Source organism: Acanthaster planci, linkage group LG15 (genome assembly GCF_054643075.1).
Source record: "Acanthaster planci isolate LZ-2023a linkage group LG15, COTS_SCS, whole genome shotgun sequence".
In the NCBI taxonomy this organism is placed as follows: domain Eukaryota; kingdom Metazoa; phylum Echinodermata; class Asteroidea; order Valvatida; family Acanthasteridae; genus Acanthaster; species Acanthaster planci.
In genome coordinates this window covers 281,466-306,374 of record NC_141791.1, presented here as the reverse complement: position 1 = coordinate 306,374, position 24,909 = coordinate 281,466, and the positions used below count along the sequence as shown (strand labels likewise).

At 39.8% G+C, this 24,909-nt stretch overlaps 4 protein-coding genes across 4 annotated transcripts; 1 reads left to right on the top strand and 3 right to left on the bottom strand.

Annotated features, from left to right (window-relative positions):
* Positions 1 to 335: 335 nt before the first annotated feature.
* LOC110974639 (uncharacterized) lies at positions 336 to 5,579 on the bottom strand. Its single transcript, XM_022226442.2, has 5 exons — positions 5,176 to 5,579; positions 4,470 to 4,853; positions 4,081 to 4,231; positions 2,160 to 3,820; positions 336 to 1,938 (listed from the first exon to the last, which is right to left on the bottom strand). Exons 1-5 carry the CDS (start codon positions 5,472 to 5,474, stop codon positions 1,689 to 1,691), a joined length of 2,745 nt encoding a protein of 914 aa, XP_022082134.2. The 5' UTR covers positions 5,475 to 5,579; the 3' UTR covers positions 336 to 1,688.
* A 69-nt stretch (positions 5,580 to 5,648) lies between these two features.
* Positions 5,649 to 11,657, top strand: LOC110974584 (akirin-2-like). The gene is made up of 4 exons (XM_022226332.2): positions 5,649 to 6,300; positions 7,065 to 7,424; positions 9,483 to 9,554; positions 9,939 to 11,657. The coding sequence occupies exons 1-4, from the start codon at positions 6,123 to 6,125 to the stop codon at positions 9,947 to 9,949; spliced, it is 621 nt and encodes a 206-aa protein (XP_022082024.1). The 5' UTR covers positions 5,649 to 6,122; the 3' UTR covers positions 9,950 to 11,657.
* Positions 11,658 to 11,831: 174 nt separating this feature from the next.
* rpf2 (ribosome production factor 2 homolog) lies at positions 11,832 to 21,263 on the bottom strand. Its single transcript, XM_087146846.1, has 10 exons — positions 21,186 to 21,263; positions 20,652 to 20,761; positions 17,072 to 17,242; positions 16,850 to 16,889; positions 16,577 to 16,658; positions 16,176 to 16,252; positions 15,759 to 15,858; positions 15,312 to 15,414; positions 13,938 to 14,082; positions 11,832 to 13,473 (listed from the first exon to the last, which is right to left on the bottom strand). Exons 1-10 carry the CDS (start codon positions 21,261 to 21,263, stop codon positions 13,255 to 13,257), a joined length of 1,125 nt encoding a protein of 374 aa, XP_087002972.1. The 3' UTR covers positions 11,832 to 13,254.
* A 284-nt stretch (positions 21,264 to 21,547) lies between these two features.
* LOC110974408 (cholecystokinin receptor-like) lies at positions 21,548 to 24,137 on the bottom strand. Its single transcript, XM_022226015.2, has one exon. The coding sequence runs from the start codon at positions 24,009 to 24,011 to the stop codon at positions 22,947 to 22,949; it is 1,065 nt and encodes a 354-aa protein (XP_022081707.1). The 5' UTR covers positions 24,012 to 24,137; the 3' UTR covers positions 21,548 to 22,946.
* Positions 24,138 to 24,909: the final 772 nt, after the last annotated feature.

Genomic DNA, 24,909 nt, shown 5'->3' with positions numbered 1-24,909 from the left:
CAGCATTTCGCTCGGCTTGATTCCATAATTCTACGCGGCTGTAGTCGATTATTTGGATTTGTATTTGACTTGCATTTGAATTTCTCACTGCTCGATTCGGCCTGTTCTTGGCTCTGCTTGCTCAGTTCCACCTGCTAACTCAAGGTCATTCACTTCATACTGATTAACGGGTTGAATTTAGACTACTTTACACCCGTTAATGAAAGGGGGAAAACTTGAATGGATATCCACGTTGGCTCACTTCACTGCAGGTCATTTGCTGTCATTATCGACCTCAGTGCAGACGTCAGAACGAACTCAACAAATGGATGGTTTCCGGAAGGGGGCGATCAGAATGAGTGATAACTGTTGGGTTGTCATGGTTTTAATGACAGTCCACGGACATCTAATCTCATCATCTGACATTTCTCTTGAACAGGTGAAGATTAAGCTTATCCTAGCGTGACACAAAACCCAGTTTAGATACTACTGTTTTCAGAAAGTCCTACTTGTCACTTGCGTTGGTGTAGAGCGTTGCAATCTGACAAGTACTGGTGTGGAAAGAAAAATGAAGTTTGTGCTGGGAATACGCGTCACATAGCAAGTGTTGTTTTCGACCAATTTGTTAGGGCAGATAGTTAAAACCTTTTTAAAACTGCCAAAACAATATCATACCAATTTTTGTTTTATTTAATGAAATAAGAAAAATGCGTGGAAACGAACATTGATTTTCTTCTACTCTCTCCACAGCCTGTTACACAATTATGTACAAGGTCCGCCCAAAAGTGACATGTTTTGAATACTTATTGTAAAAATATGTAGGAAAATTAGTAGGAATCAGAGGATAATGTCCTGAGGCTAATCCAGATAAATACTTTAAACTTGACAAAGACTATTTAAAAGTTCGAAGCTATGGTATGATGCATTTAGTTATAAATGAAGTCCTAACAACGTAATAATAAAACATTACAACCGGAAATAACACTCAAGGTAAATACTTGGGTGTGATAGACTCAAGAGAACACGTGACAGTTCTGGACATTGAGGGGGCTGTACCTGTTGCATGGTCACTCCCGTAACCAGCCACATTCCCATGGGTACGATCTTGCCGCACTATGTTGGTTCCCACCATGCCTTGCGTAATACCCTTGGTATTGTACAATTTAAATATCCCACTATTTTAATTATATATGCACTCTACACCACTGATCTCCATTATCTGCTCCGAGCGGAACAAAAGAGGGCGTGTTTTTTTGGTACTCACCGCATAGGCGCGCCATGAGGCACGCAAGTATGTGCACGTTTACGCAGAGCATGCTCAGTACGCGTTACTAATTTACTCCGGTATGTATGGTCCAAAAGGTATAAATCCAAAGGTACTTTACACTTGATTAATCAGTTTTGCCCCCACTCAATTTCGTAAAGGGCACTGTGGCGCAAAAATCGACTCTGCTTCTGGTTTGTGCATTTCGTCGTCACTTCATTTACAAGAGACAAGTCTCCCCTCTACATGCACTCTATTCGTACCTCAAAATGTTCGATGACTTTTTTCCAACCAGGGTTTCTTCTTTCAGATCTCAAATGTTTACAATAGGTCTGAAAAGTAAATATTTTCATGCAGTAAATAATGCAATAAGCCTTGGCGCGCCAACCGAAACGGTTACTCCTTGGCTGTTATGCTGTTGGAATAGTTATTTTTGCTACTGCGGTTAATGTTGTTGTTGGTGTTGTTGTTGGTAGTGTTGTTGTTGTTGAAGTTGTGATGCATGGCTGTAGTGATTGCTGGCTTGTTGATACTGGATATTCGGGAACGGCTGTTGAGTATTCCGATGATAATGTTGCCCCTGGAGATTTAGTTGATGTGCATTCTGTAGGCTGAGTTGCGGCTGATTGGTAGATTCTTGTGGACGCGGCTGGCATCTAATCCTAGTATTGTTGTTGTTTTGGCCATTTTGTGGACTGCAATAATATAACAGCAGAAAGTGTAGAATAAATGTATTCAAAGTGATTTATCTTTTGAAAAAAAATCAAGGTATCGTTTAACTTTCAATCTAGGGAGGGAATGTAATTGGCGTTATTTTATTACAGTAGAAACTAGGAGACATTCATATAGGTGGACGGCAATAATACAATAAATTTTAAAAAACCCATAGTTTTCTCTTTGCAGTAGTCTAACTTACAATTGGTTCCGCTGGGCGAACAAAATGCACGGATCTTCTAGCATAACGATCGGTTGAGGCTGTCCGTGTGCCGCAGGCTGCATCATCGGGATTTGATCTTGCTGATTCCCGGTTACGAACGGTTGCTGTGTTATCTGGTCCTGCTGACGCCCGTTTAAGAATGACTGTTGTAGCTGCATCATTTGAAGTTGACCTTGCTGTTGATTGTTCCCAAATGACTGCTCCGGCTGCTTGGCCGGCATTGGCTCCTGTTGGCGCCCGTTTACAAATGCCTGTTGCGGGTGCATCATCGGCAAAACCTGGTCCGGTGGATGTCGACCATTCACGAATGGTTGCTGTACGTGATTCGGCATTCCTTGCATGGGGTGATGCTGACGAGGATGCTGGGGATTCGGAAACCTATTCGTAGTCCAATTGGCAAGAGGTAAGTTAATGTAAGGGACTTGGTTGGGAATCTGTGGCGGAATACCAGGTCCAGGGTGTCGATGACGGAACGCCGAGACAGCCGCTGCAGTACCGGGACGTGGGTGCCACAGAGCGGGGGCAGGGATACCGGGCGGCGCACCTCCTCGTCCGTAACCCGCTTCAATACTCGACATCACCTGCTCTTGACGAAGTGGCGGCCCACTTGCTTGCTGGTGTGGCATCTGGTGAGTATGAAATGCAGATCCAACCTCCTGCTGTCCTCCTGGATGTGGCACCACCAGGAGTCTTCCAGAGAGTTCCTTGTCTGGGAGACTGCTGAGCTTCTCACTGTTGTCACAAGTTGCCTGGATATCTCCGTCTACCGTCGGTCCTGTGTTTCGGTTGTTGCCTTCTGTTGTTTGTTGGGTTCTTGGAGGAGACTGATGTCGATGATGGACCACTCCTTGCTCGATGACAGGAATCGGATGTTGCTCACTCCGAAATGTCTCTGCTTTCTGGTTCGGTGGCTTTGGTGTGCCTCTCCGCTCTTTCGGCACACGCAACTCTCCTTCATTGTTTTCTTGTACTGGTTTCAAGCAATCCTTCTCTTTTCCTTCTGTGCGTTTTTCCTTTGCAAGAACGTCCCTCTTCTTTTGCGCCACGTTTTGGTTCCGAGAAATGCTTTCTTTCCCGCCAATTTTTGTTGTTATAGTTGTATCCTTACCACGTCTACACGCTGAGTCTGAAGCCTTTGGCAAGGGTTTACTTTTTGGCACGAATGGTTCAGCTTTGACGTATTGTTCCATGAGGGACGCGAGTTTAGCATTGGCTTCAGCCACGTTCTCTTTGGCCGAAGCGTTGATACATCGGACGTTCTTACTTGTTTGCTTAGCTGCGTTGTTTCCTTGGTTTTTGTGCCTCTTTCCACCAACTTGACAAGCTGCTGAGATGGTAGATGAATCTTTGGTGTGATGAGATTCTGATGGAAGTTTTACTTTCAATGCAGAGTTTTCCTGCTTACCTTGCTTGTCTTGCGATGCAGATTTGTGGTTGCGATCGTTCGGAATAACGATTTCTTTTCCCTGTTTTCTGTCTTGCGTTTTGTGCACATCGAAGCTTTTCCTATCCGTCTTTTGCAATCTCTTTGCCACATCTTTCGCTGTTTCCTCCTCATTTGTCGTATCAACAGCCATAGGGAGGTACACTGGAGATACCAAAGTTGTCAAATTCAACGGTGACGAAAGCAATCCTTGTTTCTAATTCAGGGGGATAACATACAAATATTTAAATACAGGCACAGGGAATTTGCACCTTTCAAATTTAAATCGCTAGTAAAAAATCACTTGAAGCGTCTTTGAATCGCAGAGATGATCCCTCACTGAATCAATTTTGGTAATATGATGAGATATACGAACATCCTTGAATGTCTCAAGATCATTCATGATGAGTTTGGTTGATGTCAAAAATTGAGGATTTGATAACCCCTACTCCATCCAGTCAAAGAGTGACTCTTAACCTTGATTTCTTCCTCAATGCTTGTCCAGGAAACGTTGAGTTGCGGTGACCATAGCCGACTATCTCGCCCGTACCTCCCCCTGCTGTTCCATATTCTTCTCCTTCTCAGCGATTCATGGGCTCTCCTCCAAGACATTTTTGGATGGTTTAACCTGACTCGGTAGAAAGTTAAGGGCGACTTGTCTTTATTCTCCTTAGTGATCGAGCGCTCAGGCTGAAAATTACATCTTGAGAAATGGTTGATGACGATTTATATTTTACTTCATAATCGATATGTAAGGCCTGCAGACTTTAGAAAAATCAAAATCACAATATCAACACACGTAAAAACTAGACAATGTAAAATAAATGAACGTTATTCAGCATGTTGCCCTTCTATACTGTCTGTACCTGTGGTACTGTCTGAAGCAGATGGCATCTCTCCATGTTCCTCTTTGACTTTCCTGATTCTCCGCCCTTCCATCGCTCCCCGAATCACCCCTCCCTGGAGACCCTTTACCTTGCAACTTCTCGCAGTCCATGGGAGGACTTAGAATCTCAGATTTATACCCATCCATCCCCCATTCCTCTGTACCATCACATGGTGCTACAAGTGTATCGCTAGATGTCACTGATGAGGAGCCCTTGAGTGTGGAGGAATCGTTGGAACTTCCTGGGCTAATATCAATGGTCATCTCTCCTTCGTCCTCAAGGCTGAAGAGCAGTTCCTCAGGGATGCCATCTGCCATCTTGCACCGGACAAGATCCGGGGAAGAATGCTTCAGATGGATGGAACTGTACACAACACCACTCAGAATATGATTTTGAGCTGTTGTCTCAGTAAAAAAATTTAATTAAAGAATCTTGGAGATGTTGGTTGCATGGAACTAAAGAAAGTAGGAGTGTAGCCTAATACAACCGTGCTTGCTTGAAGTAGCCTGTACAACACAGTACAATGGTCACCTGTTTGCTTTTGTGTAATGCTGATGTGGATGTGCAAAATAGTTGGCGTAAAACAGGCGGTCTTAGGACCTCCAACATTTTAAACTTACATAAATGGAACTATGTAACATGAATAAAAGTGTAGAATGCCATATTTTTTTGGAAACCAACTCACCCTTCTGCCAAAGTGGTGGTTGCTCTGTCCAGGGCATCTGTCACTTCAGCCATGATATCATCAATGGTTGTCATAACAAATCTCTTATCTGTGTCTCGTCGCTGGCGATGTAGAATGTCACTGTGGATATCTAAGTGGTCCATGACGGTTTTCCACACCCTAGTGTCGTGGACTGTTGCTGTGGGGGGCGATCGGTGGTAAAGATCATCCCCGATACCAGTAGGAGTCGACCACGCACGATGATACCTTGACCGTTGGTGGTGGAAGCCATTTCGCAGTAAGTTGCTTACCTTGGGCATAATTTCATCTGCGGTTAAAATTAATGTACAAGAAAGAAAAAAAAAATAAACGACTTTCAGGCCAACAGCAGTACATGGCTCTTTTATTATGAGAATAAGTTCAAGAGAACGAGTTTCCAAAACACGCGCGCGTAGAGTAATTCCCAATACGCGCCCATTCCGGCGTTATTGGACTAACATTTAAAACCCTTGAAGTTCAAATGAATTGAGAAAAACGTTATTTTTTGCATGTTTAGTTAATATGCTGTTGCGAATAGTTTTATGTGATATTGATGTGAAAAAAGGAAACCCTTTACATCTTACACGATAAGCGTAAAGGAAGCCCTCTGTTGACGGATTTAGTTTTGTTTTCATTTAGCGTGTTGAAATCGAGGCTGTAATATACGATTGCATTATTAAAATGTACGTTAACCAGACGTCGCCCATTTTGGATTGCTGTGTAGCTAGTGCTAGTGATCACGTAAAATTCCATCGAGAATCATCTGGCCCTTTGAAGGCCAAATATTCAATATTTCTACTCATCTGTATAGATTAAACATTAAATAAGGTATTTACCAGTTTTCGGAACACATCGTTGCTGAATAATCCGGTGAACACTGACCAAAGTGATCAATCTCAGACTAGTTGACTGCCGGATTTTTGGAGAAAATGGCCTGCGCAACACTGAAACGGACACTCGATTTCGATCCTCTACACAGCCCAGCCGCCTCTCCTAAAAGACGAAGATGTACCCCTCTCTTGTCTCCTTCATCACCAACATCAGCCATGTCCTCGTCATGTCGACAGCCGTCAGCATTTCCTCCAGTTACGCCAAGGATGTCGCCGGGTAAGTTTCCTTGTTCGCCATGTTGTTTCACCACCACCGACCATGTACCACTGCTTTGTGATGCGACGATCAGCTGATCCGTATTGCGCACGTACGGGAAAGTCAATGCCGTTCTTAAACCCCCCCCCCAAAAAAAACAACATAATGTTGGTAATTTGTACAGTCGTGAGTTCTTTGGAAACTGAACAAAGAACGACCTTGTGTCAGCATAGAACATGATTGTGTTCGTCATGTTTATTTGATCTAGTTGAGGCCTAGGCCTACATGTAGTTCATTGTGGCTGTGGTCAGTGATGGTCATTTGAAGTTATAACCATCATAAAGACATTATGGTGGTTATGATCAAACTTAATGATAGTTACGATGGTTTCAGAGTCATATTTATTCTAAAAATTAAATAAATCCGGGCATATGAAGGCTAACAACATACTGATGTTCAGAAAGGATCACCGTTGACTGTCATGACTGTTTTAGGTGGGAAAATTACATGAAATGATGAAGGATTGTTTAAAAATCAAGCAAGTAGGCCTAAACATGTACGTATTCTGTTGATCTAACATGGTATACAAATTTTTGTGATCTAACATGGTATACAAATTTTTGATAACCCCAAGAATTATTTTCCATGGACAAGAAGCACTCAAACTTACACATGTATATGTACACTGATATTTCCCCCTACATGTACCTGTCCATTTCAGTCAATATTGTAGCTGCCTTAACATGTGTAAGGCTTTCTCATTTCTTTTCAATGAATTTCCACAGGTCAATTAGCAGCCAACATTTGTCTAGAATGGAAGAGGCTGAAAAGAAGACGACATCTTGAAGAGTCTTACAACGATGCTGGTGCAGGCACCAGCAGCGAACCTGGTGATTCTGAGCCTCAGGTCACTGACATGATCCATCAATCATCGTTCCCTAGTCATATGGCGCATTACCATGGTGCACCAGGGTCACCCAACACATCGTCAGGGGGTAGTTCGCTAGGGGCCGGGCCTCAGGGGAGTAAAGATCAACCCATGTTCACCCTGAAGCAAGTTATTATTATCTGTGAGAGAATGCTGAAGGAACAAGAGGCACGAATACGTGAGGACTACGACAAGGTCCTCTCGTGTAAACTAGCAGGTAAGGTGAAAAGTACTTCCAAGGTATTTTAACCATGAAGCTTTCAATCCATACTTGTGCATGACAGGTTCAGTACTTACTGGTAAATTGGAGTGAAAAAAACTGTTGACTTGGGATTCAGAAGTATATAAAAAATAACTCTTTCTGGCTTAGCTTGTTTTTGCAAAGACAGAGATGACTGAACACGTTCTAACAGCAATATGCGTCTTGAATCGACACAATGCAAACTGATGTGGTTTGGTTCGGCATTCTGACAGGGAAGGCATTTAATATCCCCAGAGGTTTTGAATCGTGAGTTGATAACAGAAATATTCCATTGAATTGATGAGTAAACACTGCAAACCCTCTATCTGGGGATGCATTAACTTCCCTTGGTACACCTGTGGGTACGTTATTCATAATCTGTCTTTGATTTCCCTTTGGGGCATGGTTAGCTATCCGGTTTGGAAGGACTGCTGGGATGGGGGGGGTATACCCAACTGGTTACTTCCTCCATCTGCCAGCGCCGTGAATGAATGAGACAACCATCGCCCACAGCTAAACAAGAAGGAAAAACTTTCAAGCTTACTAAGAGCTTCAGTGGAATTAGACTTACAATACTTGTAGGTTTTTATAGAAAATATAATTGATACATGAATTGTACAGTGCTCACCTGTAACATTCAAATGACTAATTGCATTTCACACTGTACAAGCATTGAAACACATTTTAAGGATTACATGCATTGTTAAATTCTGTTCACAACTGTCGTCAAAACAAGTGTTCTGGTTTCCAGTTTTTGATCTCCACCTTAAGTTCTAGACAAAATATAAACCTGAAAGTCCTGGTTATCTGTCACTCACCAGAATGTGGTCACGGCTTCCTATGAGCTTGCAAACTCACCTGTTACTTCCTGACCAGTTGGTTTTAATAGGGGCAAACTGGCAGAATGGACAACCTGTAGTGAATCGTTGATTGATTTCCCTGTCTGTATCTTAATCAACTGATGTTTCCTTTGCCTCTAAGTAGTCTGTACATGTATCTCAGAATGGCAGCTCATAGGGTATTTACAAAGAGTTTTATCACACAATTTACCGGTATAATATAAAATAGAAGTTGTTAAAAGGACAAACGACATCCAGGTTCTATTTCTACATGTTGGCTATATATCCACACTACAGTGACCAATTATATGTAAATGTATGTGTCATCAAATTTCCTTTGGTTTCAGGGGACCTGGTCAAGGTTGACAATTAAAATGTCACCAATGAATTTATTCACCATTTTGCATTCAGCTTTACGTTATGAAACAACCTTAAAGATAAAACGTTCAGACGTGTATCTTGAATTTTTCTTCAACTCCTCCAGACAGCTTAGGTTAAATTACATATGTAGTTCTGAGTACTATATTTTTACCAACTGTGTTGAAGGAAGAGTGACTAAATAATATTTTTGCAATCAAGAACCAGTTCTATCTCCTATTGTCAAACCTTCAATCAGCCAACTACTGCAGGATTCTCCCTGTACAGTTGCAAAGCTGAGGAAATCTATGGCAGTGATTTTATATTTTCAACAGTCACGGTCCTGCCTGACTAAACCACTTAATTCTATGGGAGGATATCCTGGAAGGATGAACCAGCAAGACTTTATGCATCTACACATGTCCATGGACATTAATGTACATGGAGGTTTAATACAGCCTGAAGGATATAGACACGTCACGTTAGGTCTCTTGCCTTGCATGACTGGTTGTATTAAAGTCAATAAATTGTTTGATTTTAAGCGACTACCGTTGGCTGACTGTGCGACATGGACACAAGGAAAATAATAAACTCTACAAATTCAAAGGATGAACCTTTTTAAGTGGACCACAGGCGAAAGGAACTAAACAAATAAATTTACTTACACAACCTGCCTATTTGAAATGAAAGGAAAATGTTAAGTGTCAAAAAAGTAACTATCAGATTGTGAAACAGAAAGGTGTGATGAGGTGATAAACCTCTAAGAAATATTATCATCTTTCATTTCATGTCAATCGTATTTAAATATTGTACCGAACTGTCTTATCTGTCTCTGCAGAACAATATGATGCCTTTGTGAAATTCAACCAAGATCAGCTTCATCGACGCTTCAGAGACACCACAGCTAGTTGTAAGTATTGCAATGTATTTGTATGTTTAAAAAGCTCTAACTCAAACCTGGATCTTAAAAAGTAGATCAAGATTGTGGAGTCATCATACCCATTGCTACTTGAGGGAAGGTCACACTCATACATGTATGCACCTTTTACAATTCAATTCCACAATACATAGTAAGCCTAGAAAGTGAAACCAAAGCCAATGATTTACAATATCTGCAGAACCTGCAACCAAATTAGGTTTGCTTGAAGAATCTGTGTGAAACTGTATGAGCAAGTGATCAGCTTTGCATTCCAACACATGAATAAAGATGAGACACACTGCATTGTACTCAAGCTATCATATCCAACTTGGCTAAGAATATTAACCAGTCTCTTACCTTTTTTTCCATTTACAGATGTGTCATAAGATGCACATTCTTGGTAGAGTTTCATCATTTTCACCAGAGCTGTTGTAATTACTCAAGGATATTCTTGAGACTTAAACAGCAGGAATAGCACAATATAACACCACTCTCACTTCCCCAATGAGTGCAAGACACCAAGAAGCAATTGTAGAAATACCTTTTCCTCCAAATGTCACAGTTAAAATGTTTAATTTCCAATTATTTTCGTGCAGAAGTCATTCTTAAGTATATTTACCTAAATGATAAAGATAGTTATAGTAAAAAAGAAAGAAAGAAAATAGAAATTTTTGGAAAAATACAAAAACAGGGGATGCCACACTTCATTGAAGAGGGTAATGTTTGATCTCCACAATGTCGAAACTGAATCACAGATGGCATCAATGAATAGGCTTTAACTTCTCTGCACATAACAAATCAAAATTAATCATCATAACTTCACTTTCATAGTCTGAGGAAATGTTTTTGGTCTGATGATGAAAGATAGTCTTGTTTGTGTTTTACCTTTATACTCAAGTGTCGGTAACAAAATCAAATTATTTTTAGTTGGTCCATCATATTAACTTTTGTCTGCACTATGTAATGTCATGCTTAATCACCTAGGAAACCTACTTTTTAAGTCATCTGTTAGCATATTTATCCCAAGTACCAGTATAATTAACTGAATAAAGAATTGTGTTACTGTCTCACGTAATGCAGGAGTTGGAGTTTATTTACACACAGATCTGTAACCAATTTGTCGTGTTACCCAAACTTACTGTGAAAAGGTTAATCCATAGCTGGAAAAGGAAAAAAAAACAATCACTTGTCAGGTGTCCAGTTTTCTTTTTAAACTAGTGGTCATTAAAGATCATGCTCTTTGTCTTGCTTGAACATATGAGACACACTTGATGTCAGCAACATTAAGAGGAAGGAGCACCATTAAATGGAACTTGGAGCCTTCAGGATTTTTATGTACATCTTTCAACAGAATCCCAAAGACATTTACGAAGTAGCCAAAAAATGTGGTACTTATGTTTATTACGTTTTGGTTGACTTTTTATTTGAAAAGGAAAGTGTTCAATTTTGTACATATTGTACAGCAATTGTTCTTTAACTCTTGTATTATTCTCTTATTTTAACCCTCATTTTACTCATTGAATTTTTTTGTTCCTGATTTTTCTGTCTGTGTTTAGATAGTATAGTGCTGTGAATTTAGAGATAAAGTGTGAACACATTGTTACCTTCAACTACATTTGAGTTAGACTTTCATTTTTCACAAGGTAATTTTAGGGGGTAGGGAACAAAATGACCAAAGAGACATGCAATTCAATGCCATCGGCATATAATGCAAGTTTCCAACAGGAAACGCAACAACGTTTGGGTAAGAATTTACTAAGAACTTTTCCTGTTCTGCAGAGGTACATGCCAGCTTATTGTCCTGTGTAGCTGTCATTCACAAGTGGACATCAAGCTTCATGTTACGGATTAGTGTCCTGTTTTCTTTCACTTCAGTCCCACTGAAATCACCTTGTGCACTTTATTTTTTTTGGTGCTATGTGTTTGTAGTTGCTTCGTGAGAATATTGAATGACTGGTAGTCAAGTGATAGTCAAGTGATGTACGTATAACATTAATAAAAGGTCTGGTTCCTGAACCATATTTGCAATTACTTGTTACTTTGTACATAATTCGTGTATTAACAAGTCAGTTCTGAATAAAGAAGTTAAACATAGCTTTGTGTGTTTATAATGTTCAAGTTCATTCAGTGAATCAGTTACATGTATGTTTCACCGAGAATAACCATTGCAAATCATTACTGGATTTTGCTGTACAAACAGGGACCATCTGATATGCAGTCAACTCTCGTTATAAAGAATTATAACAATATGCTGTTACAAAAAACAGATTTTAAGAATCCCAATTTATTAAATTATTTTCTTCATTTTTCCACTCATAATAAAGTCCAGGTTATAACAAAGAAATTTGTCTGGTTCCTGCAACTTTACTGTAACGAAAATTGATTTCCATCATAGTTGTTTTTCTTTGTGAACCTGTACAATCAAAAATTGTGGCCTTTGTGTCAATAGCTGTAAAGCAATCGACCATCTTGAGACCAGAAATAGCTAAAAATTTGACAATTCATTTATAAAGCGTAAATTTCATACAGATATGTTCAAATGCGCTGTGCAATGAAGACATTTAAACATGGTTGAGCCAATGGCATACAAGGGCGCCTCAGGCAGCCGCCAAACGACCCACATTCACCAACTTCAGTAAAGGGGAGACAGTAAGAAGCAGTTACAGTTTTAGAGGTGGGAGAATAACCCCAGAGGAATATTCTGGGTAAAACCCACAGAGTCAGGTAGGGACTGAAAACCCAATCCACGTGTGGACCAGGCCTGGAATCGAACCCGGGACCACAGAGGTGGAAGGCGAGGAAAGAACTACTTTGCCAACCTGACTCCCCTTCCTCGTCACCCACAATATCCGTTTCAGCAGCTGCTGTGACTTTGATTAGTCAGAATGCTGGAAGCGTAATCAATCATAGGGGACAAGCGAGAATAACCAGGCTCGCTATTTTGTGATACTGACAGAGAATCTCTCCAGATTACATGAATCTTGTTTTCTACACTTCTTTCCATGCTCTCTCAAAGAAATGGAATATTGCCCAATCCCAAAAATTAAAGCTCACAGCAAGAGGCCACATTATCGGCCTAAATGCCAAGCTGCATGCTTACAGACTGATTTATTTTTCCATTAATTTAGTTTACAATCAAGGAAAATCTTTGAGTAAAAGGAAAACAGCATCAATATCAAAATGAACAGAAGTGACAAAGTAAACTGGTTTTTATATGAAAAAATGTCGTGGCATAAATACTTCCACCTTGTATTTACATGTATAATGCACATCAATCTTTGCTGTGCCAGAAAAATACCTGAGACTTCATGGCAGATTTTTCAGTTCATAAGCAACTAAATATACATGTACTCTAGTGGATTCATTTACAGCTTGAAATGACTTCCAGGATCACGTAAAATCATCTGCATATTGGGAGGTGGATTTGTAAGATTTGCCAAGCGACTTATTGGAAATAGGGACCGAGGAATACTGAATACTGCTTCAGAGACTTCGTGTTTTCCTCTAAAGGTTATTCTTTTAGCGACTATTCCAAGTACCTCAGAAAGCTGGAACTGCAGTGAATCCACCAATACCTCTCGAAAGTTGACTACTGGATTTAGCAGGAGATTCATGGTATGAAAGAAAGAAAGAAGTCTTGTGATCATGGGGTCTACGAGATAAGTGAGTCTTTAGTATTTGACTTGGAACTTCAAGTCATACTCTTCCCATCTCTGGCAGCATCATCATCAGTTCTGGATTTCTTACTCTCTACTTCCTTGTTATTCTCTTTCTTGTCATCTGCTGGCTTCTGTCTTTTTAGAGCCTTCATCTTTCTGGTTTGTAGCTTATCAAAGTCCTGAGACTCCATGTGGATACGGCCAAGCTTGGTGCCGAAGACATCGTGTTTGATATTTTTCTTTTTCTTGGGCTAGGATGAACAAAGGAAAATGACAATAAGAATACACATCAGTTGTGTTTTTTCTTAATTACCTCTGCTAACATGTCATTCCAGAGATCCCATTGGTAACTGATGCTCATTATTGCCATGGACAGTTTGAAGCTGGTACTCAGTAATACATGTAGTTCCTTCATATGGCAAGGGACCATTGAAAAAACATGAAATGCAATCTCTCTATTTAATGTAAGATTAATTAACGATCTGTCCTGAAGGGTACTCATTTACTCCTTTTTATTATTAACGACAAACTTGTCCAGGACACATGCACTTTGACCCCAAATAATGGGCTCTGATCAAAAATCCATAGAATGACTTGATTCTGAGAAGCCGGATGGTCAAAGCATTCCACAACGGACCACATAACCATTTTAAAAATTGGAAATGAGAAATTTCACTGATGAAGTCAGGGTTAACCGGAATCTATGCCAAATCACCTTGAGCTGTTTGGGTTTCTTCATAGCTTGCTTGTAAAGGTCCAATGATGCCAGATGACTTCTTCTCAGCACCAAATCCATCGATGGACCAATTTCCTCCAACTCCACCCTTGGGGTTTTGCTACCAGACTTCTTCAGCAAGACTCTGTGGTAACAAGGAGAAACGAAACTTTTAGTATGAATCAGAGTAGTTCTTTCCAATCTGTCTGTGATATTTTAGCCATTAGCTTGTGTTTATTTGTTTTCTTTTTAACCTAAAGGCATTTGATAAATACTGAAACGCATCTACAATTTAAGTAAATGTAATTGTAAAGTCACTTTAATAAGTTTGCATTCTTAAACCAAATTAAAAAATGGATAAGAGCGTAGCTTTGCCCAAATTACAGCCTGTTGTAAAAGGTTACTTTTATTTCAAAGAGAGACATCAATTACAATTGGGAGCTGGGATAAACTAAAATGTGTGAAAAAGGCTTAAAAACAATAACATATCAACATTTTAATGATATTTTATAGTCATACTGAACCCCATTCCCCCAAACATCTTTTCATTAAAGAAATAATTTATCAAATGTGATTCATAAATATTTAGATGCATATACGTAGATGTACATAGCACTCATCTTACAATTAATCAGGGTAGGGCCCAGCCCTCTACATGTACTTCAGGATTTCATATCCTGGTTGGACTGGCAACCTGATCTCACTATCTCATCAACTGGCAAAAGCTTCACAACTCCAGGCCTTTCATTAGTTCCCTCCGTCCCTACAGCCCGATTTGTCAAGCGCATGAGCGGAGATACAGCATGCCGCACTATGTGCGTGAATTTAAACTCGACCGTGTGAGTTGGTCACTGCAGAAAGTCGACATCATGTTTACGCTGAAGCTTACAGTATGTATTATTGGCAAAATCATCCATGTTCTGACCACAAATAATCTTGGGAGTTTTTGTTGAGTGTGTTGTTGAAATCACTGAAAAATCAATAATAAAATAACTTTCAACTGTCTAAAAAGGAAAATATGTACATTAAAAGCAGAACCACATTTGCTGGTCTCTGTACAAAACCTCTTCCAGTGAAGGTTTCTAGCGCAGTCAATTGCCAAGATACTGAAGTTCAGAAAGGAACCTCTTACGTGCGAACAAGAATGGCTAAAACAACCTCAGCAGGGTGGTTCAGTTGTGTGACATTCCTAAAAACTGAGCAGTTCTTAGCAAACACAGACAAGCTACTACATGTACATATTGCTTCCAATCAGCGCATGACTCCATGGAGATTAGCTCTTTCTTCTCTGACAAAAACTACATAGATCTCAACCTGGCTGATTGTGGCCCAAGTGATAAAATTTCAAATATCACTGTAAATATGCAATCAAACCTGTAGCTTCTGAGCAAGACTTTTCCACTGATTGCTGTCACGCTAATTACATGTTCTAGTCCTGCAAGGCGTATGTTTGGTACCACAGGTCCACGAAAAAAATCTGTGATCCAAAACATAAAACAGTGTCAATAATAAAAATATGTCGTCAGCACTGGAATTGACTTCAAAGAAATGCTACGCAAGAAATTGTTGTGAGTAAATATAGAAAGCAAGTAAATTTACAATGTAAACAACAGACTAAACCCAAGAGAAAGGCACAACACCATTTCCACCATAAAACAACATTTTTTAGACCACACAACTCCTCTGATTTCATATTCTATTCTCTCCATTTTCTGTTGGTGTCACATTCCGAGTAGTCAGGAGACAAGCATCAATCACGTGACTTACCATCAGTCATTTGACTTAACAGCATTAGTCATGTGACCAGCATAGATCTCTTACCAATCAAAAGATTCTTGAGTCTCTTGTACTCAGGTTCCGATTCAAAGGATTCCCCTGAGAATACCAGACATGGTTTCGTGCCAGAGGTACATTTTGCATTCTGTCAACAGAACCATAGAAAGACAAAGGAAACTGTTCAGAATTTGAGGCAATTATGACTAATTTAATGATTTTGAAGTGTCAACAATTGGACGTAACTTGTAAAATGATTGCCCAAAGAAAACAAAAGAAAAAGAATGACATATTTTCCAAAATCAAATCCTACAAAACTGTAAAAATAACATTTTTGGAACAAAATAAGATGATTTGAAAGAGATAAATTATTTCAAAAATTAGAAAAGAAGCAGAACTCTCATTGTAAAACAAGAGACAGGAATTAATTCACCAATTCTATCAAACCACTTGAGTTTCTCCTACCTTGATCTCATACATAGATGTGAATTTGTCAATTCCTAGCTCCATCATGTCTAGTACCTGATAGTCAAACATTCTTCCTAAAATATTTAGAGAAAATAGTATTATTTAGAAACTGTGTATGTACAACTCATGCTCTTCTGAGTTTAACATTAGAGACATCCAGCTACTGTTTATTACTTTGCAAAATTCAAAAGAAAGCAATAAATTCTAGTTGGGAACAATAAGGTTATCCAATGTGGTATCTCATAAATATCAAGTGATGCAGCAATTTCTGAAATATGTTGCCATGTTAGTCTTGTTCGGTTTCAATTTGGGAAGTTAGTAAAATCATTCTGATGGTAAAAAGAGAATGAAATATCTCTCAAAGGGTTCCATGTAATGAAAAGTGCATGATTACTCACCAAAAACTAAATTGTGAGGTCTTTTCTTAGAATGACTGCCAAATAGGAAGTGGGAAGAATCGTTCTTCTTAGCAAAATGTTCCTGAAATGATGGAAAATAATTTTGAAGAGAAATACTCTTGATATTGTCTAACAATACGTTTAGCCTATTGGAAATACACAACCAAATTCATCAATTTAAAGAAATGAGCATTTATTTGCAGCTACCAAAGACACATAACCATGATCCATTAAAGCATTCGTGAATTGAATAAACTAATGCACATTTCTCACCAACTGTGACCTGTCTTCAAAAGGCCTCATCATGTTTTTCCTGAATGTACAAAAGAAGACAATATTGATCCGTGATATTTGATCACTTGATAAGTATTAGTTCCATTCCAAAACAAGCAACAGCACAAATTAAATTGTTTGTATGAAGGAGCTATTTATTGAGCAAGTGTTGGACAAGCATTCAGCTGTTTATATCTGATAAAAACAATAGTTCATGTTTACCTTTGCATCATAATTCCATTTGTTTTCTTCAGAGTGTAGAGTTCTTTCAAAGCTCTTGTGACAGTCTCACTTGTGTTCCCACCGCGTATGAATGTACACGTCTTTGTGTTCTCCACAATCTTTGCTTCTCTCTTTTCCAGGGCACGTTTGGCACGCTGGGTTTTTGGTTTCCTGTGAAAAGCAGCAATTATATAACAAACTTTTAATTTAAGTTTAAGAAATGCAAAACTTACGTACACACCTGTTCATGAAACTAACAGCAAGAAAAAATGGCTGGTATAATATAGCAGTGCATTTTTTCTTTACGTTTCTAGGTAAGGAGGGGCAACAAAATAGCCCAGGTTGGACATTGTCTTCATTTACACTAAGACTGACGTCCAGGGTATAAAGTCCTCCTGCCATAGCAACATATTTTTCCCACATTCTTACCTGGCGGGGGCAGCTCAAATGTCTTTCACAAGTGCCTTGTATCCCAAATTCCATTAATGCTGTGTTGAAATTACTAAATACGCCCGTGGACAACGTATTTTGCAGGAAATTCAGCGTGACTCCACGCTTTCCGTTGTGAACGATCTGTGTTTGTCTAGTAGGACCACCCCCGACTGCATCCACAAATGTGTACTACTGCACAATGTATATTGTTCAAGAATCACTATGAAAAGTGTGAAATAATCCTAAATTTCTTGTAAAAAAATTGCTCACAGGCGTATTTAGTTATTTCAACAGAGCATTTATGGAATTCGGGATAAAGGCACTTGTGAACAACACTTCAGTTGCCCCTGTCGCTAAAAATGTGAGAAAAACCATTGAAAAAAATGTCACTATAGCAGGAGGACTTAATACTATGGAGGTCAGTCACAATGCAATGTAGACTACGTCCACTTCGGTTAACCCAGCAGCTAATGCTCCCATTGGCGTTTAGAAGGTCATTATATTCTAAAACTGGGGAAAAAAAGGAAAAAACTTCATTATAGAATTGTCCTCCATGGTACAGGCAACCAAAAGGCCAGGCTGTGTGGTTTCAAAGTGAAAGCTGAGCTATGATTGGTCACTGGAATGATAGCAAATTGGACCAATTGGCTTTCATTTGTGGGTGACAGGAAAACAAAAGGAAAAGATAGGAGCTGTGTTGTGACTGGTCAAGATGCCATGCAGCTGACAGTGATTGAGAGTACATGTACATGCTGCTGATTTTCTGAAGTGTAGATGGGAAAAATGCTCAGGAGTTTCACCATTTTAATGAGGATATAAGGTGAATAAAACTCCCCATCTGACATCTCACTGCACCAAGAAGGCATGTATGAAATTTGGTTGCACAAACTCTGTGATGGAAGAGTCAGTTGGCACAATCAAACCAGGCAAAATGTGTTTATGGGAGTTTGTAAAACGCTATCTGCAAGGTCTGTATAAAACTTACAGTTCAGGAAGTAGCATTTAATCTGTACAGTGATTTTGATGATTTTGCTCACGATTTTGCATTAAATAAATAATAAAAACAAGTTGATTATTTTCATGTATTTTAATTTAGCGAATTTTGAACATTCATATCAGTAACTTGGGCAATAATTTTGCTGGTAAGTTGTACAATTGGGTACACCTATAGAATACTTTTGACTTAGATTTTTTCTCCATTCATTTAGTGTTGTTCATTCTTAAAGAGAACTCCTTTGACATCGTGGACTCAATTTGGACTTTTTCGCCTTCTTCCTGGAGTCACTACAATATGATGCAACATTGAAGTGAGGGATTATGGTGATTCTTGTTCGTGCATGGCCCTGCATTCTATAGTTACTCCGCAACAACAATGTGTGCAGGGGCCAGGGTATACAGGGCAGTTAATGGAGCGCTTAGGCCTATCATTAGCGGGATTGTATACTTGGGGACCCCCCAATTTTTTGACATTTTAATCTTGTAAAACTGGTAAGTCCCCCAAAAAACCAAAGGCAACACTCTCTTTCTTGTGCCGACCCTATTTTTTGGAAATTTCAAATTGTAAATTGTAAAAAAATGTGCCTTTCTTGCTGGTAAACTAACCATGCAAATTTGAATCCACGATGTGTCATGTGTTAAAACACTCACAGTTTCCCCTCAAAATTTCCCTCAAAACCCTACCCTTTTTTGGCAACATTAATGCTACAGTAATGTTATTGAGCTTCAAAAGTTAAGATGTAGCTCTCCCTCTAAATAGGAACAGGGTCCCCAAATTTACAATCCCCATCGTTAGCACGGTTGGTGAAACGTTAGGCCTACATAGTACATGTCAAGACATATCTAATATACGGACTGAGCGATAAGATACTACATGTACCAATGGGCTCTCCCAAAACTTGGGCAGCCGATTAGATGTCTTGACATGGAACAGCCGTCGAGGCGATAAGGGGTCAAGTGAAGTAATGCTCAATGACCTTATTTTAAAGATTGTGACCGTGAGAGTGAGCCCGTTAGATTGAATGGATAAATGCAAAAAGACTGAAAAATACCTACAAAACGTGAGTGAAATCATTCAATAAATGGTTTTTAGAAAACGGAAACGTCAAGAATCATGTCCGTGTGCAAAAGAAATTGCGCCCACGATGATAAGTGGATGCGCCGAAAATGTTCAGTACGCCGACACAAAATTGCGCCAACGGATGTGTGGCCAAGTATGGATTGGGCGTGAGAGTCCTTGCCACACTAGTGGTGCCATGGGTACAGCGGTGTCAACTGCAACTGGCAATTTTCAACTTCGAATGCAAATGTCACGTTTCAGATAGTTCCATAAAATTGTATACAACTATTTGTTCTGCATGTACTTTGAAAATACGTTCATTTCAATATTTGGACTTACACAATCCGTTGCATTTTCCTCGATATGTTCTTCGCACAATTTTGGGCAAATTACACGTGCAAGTAGCATGCAACATCATACCAATGGATATCTGAGCTCCAGTTGCTTCGCATGGCTTGCGTGGTGAACCATCGGGGGCACCAGACTTTAACTTGCATTTTTATTTTAACGTGAGCCAATAGAGGTCGCTCTTCCCTTTGCTCGATCATACATCGAATGGACGGCACTCAAAGCTGGGCCGATTGTTCAGTTACTATTGAGTTACAGAGTAGCTTTTGTTTCTGGAAAATAAATGATTATGACGCCCTCAAATACGCACACCTATATTTCACTTAGTCCAAGTATCTTAGTTCCCCTAGAGCTCGTCCGAATGAAGGGTGGATCGAAATCTTTAATTGGGGGAGGGTGAAACTGTAAAATGGACGTTTTGAAGTAACCAAGTTCGTGACCTTTCTCGGGGAGAGGTTACATTTTCGGGGATATATACATGCTCTTGGAAAGAAGGGAAACAAAATATGCACAGAATATCGCCTTCCTCTCATTATTTTTCACCAAAGATTGTTGGTTGCAGGGGAGGGAAATGGTGCCTAGATATATGCCCCCTCCCCTTATCCGCCCTTGACTGGAGTGGGCCTGTCCGCGCATGGGAAGGTCCAACCGTCTAGTAAGCCTAAGTCAATTTTCTCAACCTTCTCACAGTCCTTTCAAGTTTTGAACTCCATGCTTGTTCTCGCCTCCGGGAATAAAACTCACCTCTGGCTCCTGGAAGCTAATTTCAATGCGGCCGTTCTTTCTGATCTGGGATTGCCGATAGTAGACCTACTGGGACAGTTTTGCTGAGTGGGTTGTGACAAGATTGAACACTAATCAGCACGTGCGCGATTTGTACACCAGCAGTCGGAAATAATGAAGCGCTGCTACTCCCAGTGGCAGTCATTTTGTATAATAATACTTCACTTCAATGTCCACCTCATTAAAAGTCTGGAAGCAGCACAAGAGTCTAAAAGCCTACGCATGGGAGCAACTGCATAATGCGAGTAATTGCCAAATAATCATGGCAAATGACGCAAAGATAGACCCACGATGGGAGTCAATCATGGCAAATAAATGCCACTCTTAACACCCACTAGTAGTGTCTGATACAAAACAGCATTTGTTCTTAGGTACACTTATTCCCATGGAAACCATTTGTCAAAGTTAATGAGCAAATCTTTATAATGAAAAGGTCACTGTACACGCTTGCTGACCAACTACTATATCTATGATACATTCAAGTTGGTGACATACCAAGACCTCCGATTTCTTGTGTGTTCTGTATGCAGGAATTGAAGTTACGATTTGACGCATCACTTGTTTGTTTGGCATCTTGAATTAAAATGGATGGCTTAAAGGTGTAGAGGGCCCCTTTTGATTTACATTATACAAGAGTAGTAAAGACCTTTACCCAAAGTTGCACAGTAAGGCGACAAAGCGATTCACTTGAGGTCTTGTGTTGGCTATCTGCAGTTTTGTGTGGTACACAACTGTATGTGGTATTATTATGCGAAGTGGTTAGATGTGTAAACATGCAAAACATGTATTGGCCCAACAAACTGATGTTAGATACCTTCTGCAGTGAGCGTTTTATTGTACAGAGAAAAACAGCTGGATTTTATAGGTATAATTTTTGCAAAGCGTAGTAAATATTTATGTACTTTAGCTAATCACAAGATGCAAACAAAATGAGGCCTATACACTTTATAATAATGATGGAATTTTCGTCACTCTAAGTTTGAAACAATTGCAAGAGAAATAGAAACAAATTGCAAACAAAACTAGACAGGCAATCGCAGTCACTATAATCCATATTCCTTAAAACATACGTTCCAAAAATGTAGGCCAAAACACTTTACCTATAACAGAGCGGAGCGTGAAAGAAAGCTTAGTTGATGGGCCAATGAAATTACTAAATAAAGTGAAACGCGAGTTGCATGACGTCTTATAATCTCTTTCTGTGATTTGTACATTTAATTCATGTATCCTTATTATCTACAAACACATAACACAAACAGCCATATTACCTGTTCTATTTCCTATATTTATTATCTGAAATGTAAAACATTTATAAGGGAATGTGCTTGGCTGGTCTTAAAAGTGCATGCGTTTAAGACTGGCTCTGGAGAATGGCGCGACTATATCGCCTGTGCTTACGGTTCGGGCATTAGTCAGCGTTCGTTCCGCTGACCAAGGTCTTAAACGTTAGTTTAAGTATTTATGATCTTTATGTTCCATACACGACCCCGTTCGTTTTGTCGCACAAGAGCCACAACATCACGAAGATTTATTGCGGAGGTGTGACGCTAGTTAGTTCTATTGTTTGTTGTACCAAATGACATCCACAAAAGACACTGCGCTAAAACTACATATTTATATTTACTTTTGGTCTTTTCTATCAGAGTTGCTAACCTTTACGAAAACAACAAGACATCAGGTTTCGACTAAATGGATAAAAACACAACTGTTGTTTAGACTACATTATGACATATAGCCTCCAATAGAACTGCCATTTAAGAGTGTTTTAACCCCTGGCATATTTTCTTCTCAGAATCATTTCATCGAGGAAATTACATAGCTACGTCTCGTGAATTGCTGGCATTTTTCTAAGTCCATTATCTTGAGCAGGCCTACACTAACAATCGTTGACAAGTTAATACATATACACCTACATCGTACGACAAACGAGTTAAGGACCAACAAAACGACTTATCGGTGAACATATCGATTTGATAAATACCATAATGCACTTCATAAGTTTTGTTTAATTTTCAAATTAACATTTTCGACATTTTGTGACCCTTCTATTTGATTTCTGAGAAACACACTGAAGCCTGTGATAGCTTATTGTCATTATGCAGATAAATTGTTTCAGTACCTTTTTGTTGTAATTTTTGGGCATGTCGACCATTCCCATCATAAGCATTGCGAATGTTCCCTTTGAAGGTCAGGAAAATTTTCCCGAGAGCTTAAAGTTATGATTTTTTTCATGATTCATTTTGTGGTAACGACTTTTCAAGGTCTTGGTAGCTCCTCATGTCCTCTGCGACCACAAAAGAGGTACCGAACGCCTCGCTGGAACTGCTTGTACTTGATGCCATAAATGATTGGGTTGACACAGCAGTTAGCGGCCACCATGAACGTACTGAACACATTCAAGGGACCTGAGAAGTCCAACTTAAGCCAGCCCAGATTGAACATGAAGAAGGTTATTTGGCTTGGGCTCCAGCAAACCAAGAAAACGACAAAAACAATGACGAGTGTCTTGAAAGTGTTACGGCGGGCCCTAAGGAGAGAATCTTGCTGGTCGTTGACGGCGTAGTTGATGGGGCGCACTGCTTTATCTTCGAAAGTATTGGATGCACCGGAGGTGCACAAATTGATGGAGTCTGAGGGGCACGTCTTTTTCATTCCAGTGGTGCCTGTGGACGTCGATGCAGCGGATGGGCCGGGCTTAGTGAGAAAAGCTGGTGGCGGAGCAACCCGCAATGCACACCGCTTCAAAGAGATGGTGATGTGGATGTAAAAGAACAACATCATTCCAGCTGGGATGAAGTACTGCAGACAGATTAGGAGAGGACCCATGACGTGGGAAACAGAAACGCGCTGGAACTGACAGACACCGTCAACAATGTTGTAGATGATAAAGGAGTAGGACTTGAGGATCAGCCCAATTACCCAACTTGAAATCATTATTGCGGTGGTGGGGCGTCGGCTGAAGAAGCTATAGTAACGGAGCGGAAAGACGATGGCTACGTATCGCTCTACGGTCAACCCCAGTAAGTTGAACGTTGAAGTGACGAAGAGAAGCCACAGTAACGCATCACCAATCCAAACACGGCAAAGTAGCTGACCGGCTGTCGTCTCAGGCACAGGAGCAGGGTTGGGAATGTTGCTCTGGAGAAATAGCAACAGTGATCCGAAAAAATCGATGACAGCCTGATGGAAAATGAATGCATTGGTCTTAGAGTGCATGAACTCTACCTTAGCTATGACTACGATGACCAGGCCATTGTTGAACACACCCAGCAGGCCTATGATGGTTTTGATGATGCGGAGAAACAACAGTGCTTCGGCCATGATGAGAAGCTAAAGTTTCGGGAGCAAACCTTTCAGTCTTTATAACTTTTCTTTTGAAAGACGCACACTATCAATGTTTCCCGATTTGCCAGTTCAAACGTAACTCACTCACCTACGAATCGCGAAGCTGAGTTTGCAGCAATTAATGAAGCAACATTCGCCGTATGCGACGCACAACATATCAGAGAGTATTGTTGCCAGTCACGTGACTCAAAAACATTAACGTGATTGGCAAATGGTGAAACCCATGGAGCCAATTAGGCCTACGCTTGATGTTTTCACAATACCATGTAATGCACGCCTAAGTCACTAATGACATTGAATTGCATTTCCCGCTGAACGCTCACCTGCTTACGAATTATTGGTTTGTGTTTGTTTTGTTCGATGAATTTGTGGAGGACAGAACGTAAACAGCATTTTGGAATGTGCAATGCATTGTGTTACAGATTTTTTTGAGAAAATCGGGTTTTAAGTTGGTCATTTTGTTTAACTGTTTTGATAGTTAAAAAAATGACGACAGTGTTTTCTTATCCATTCCACTCAAGAGCCAAGAGTACAGGTCACTGTTTTTAGGAAAAAGCCTTCACACGGCTTTCAACATATTATTACTGCTTCCACTATCATTCACTCAAGGCCTTATACACGAATTTATGTAATGTGCATTTCACCTGCTTCGTAAGACCATGTTACTGGTGAAACTACAGAACAAGTCGCAAGTAATTCGGCTGTATTAGTTTTCTTACGTTTTAAGCCAAATAACTTCAATATATTTTTTTCTCTCGCCTGTTTTATAACTCTAAAGATTTGAATAGGCTTTTCCCGAGGCAGGTGTTTTGGATGGATAGATGGATGGATTTATTTTCCATATGTCAAAACTTAATGCAGTGGTACTGTAACA

Excerpts from the sequence above, each read along its gene's own strand:
- LOC110974408 (XM_022226015.2), bottom strand. The coding sequence starts at position 24,011 with ATGGCCGAAGCACTGTTGTTTCTCCGCATCATCAAAACCATCATAGGC.
- LOC110974639 (XM_022226442.2), bottom strand. The coding sequence starts at position 5,474 with ATGCCCAAGGTAAGCAACTTACTGCGAAATGGCTTCCACCACCAACGG. Across the intron at positions 3,821-4,080 it reads GCATTGAGGAAGAAATCAAG|AAACAAGGATTGCTTTCGTC; the intron begins GTTAAGAGTCAC and ends CCCCTGAATTAG. Across the intron at positions 1,939-2,159 it reads TTCGCCCAGCGGAACCAATT|TCCACAAAATGGCCAAAACA; the intron begins GTAAGTTAGACT and ends ATATTATTGCAG.
- rpf2 (XM_087146846.1), bottom strand. The coding sequence starts at position 21,263 with ATGCCAAACAAACAAGTGATGCGTCAAATCGTAACTTCAATTCCTGCA. Across the intron at positions 16,890-17,071 it reads AATGGAATTATGATGCAAAG|GAAAAACATGATGAGGCCTT; the intron begins GTAAACATGAAC and ends TTGTACATTCAG. Across the intron at positions 14,083-15,311 it reads GTCTTGCTCAGAAGCTACAG|AGTCTTGCTGAAGAAGTCTG; the intron begins GTTTGATTGCAT and ends TTGTTACCACAG.
- LOC110974584 (XM_022226332.2), top strand. The coding sequence starts at position 6,123 with ATGGCCTGCGCAACACTGAAACGGACACTCGATTTCGATCCTCTACAC. Across the intron at positions 6,301-7,064 it reads TACGCCAAGGATGTCGCCGG|GTCAATTAGCAGCCAACATT; the intron begins GTAAGTTTCCTT and ends GAATTTCCACAG. Across the intron at positions 7,425-9,482 it reads CCTCTCGTGTAAACTAGCAG|AACAATATGATGCCTTTGTG; the intron begins GTAAGGTGAAAA and ends CTGTCTCTGCAG.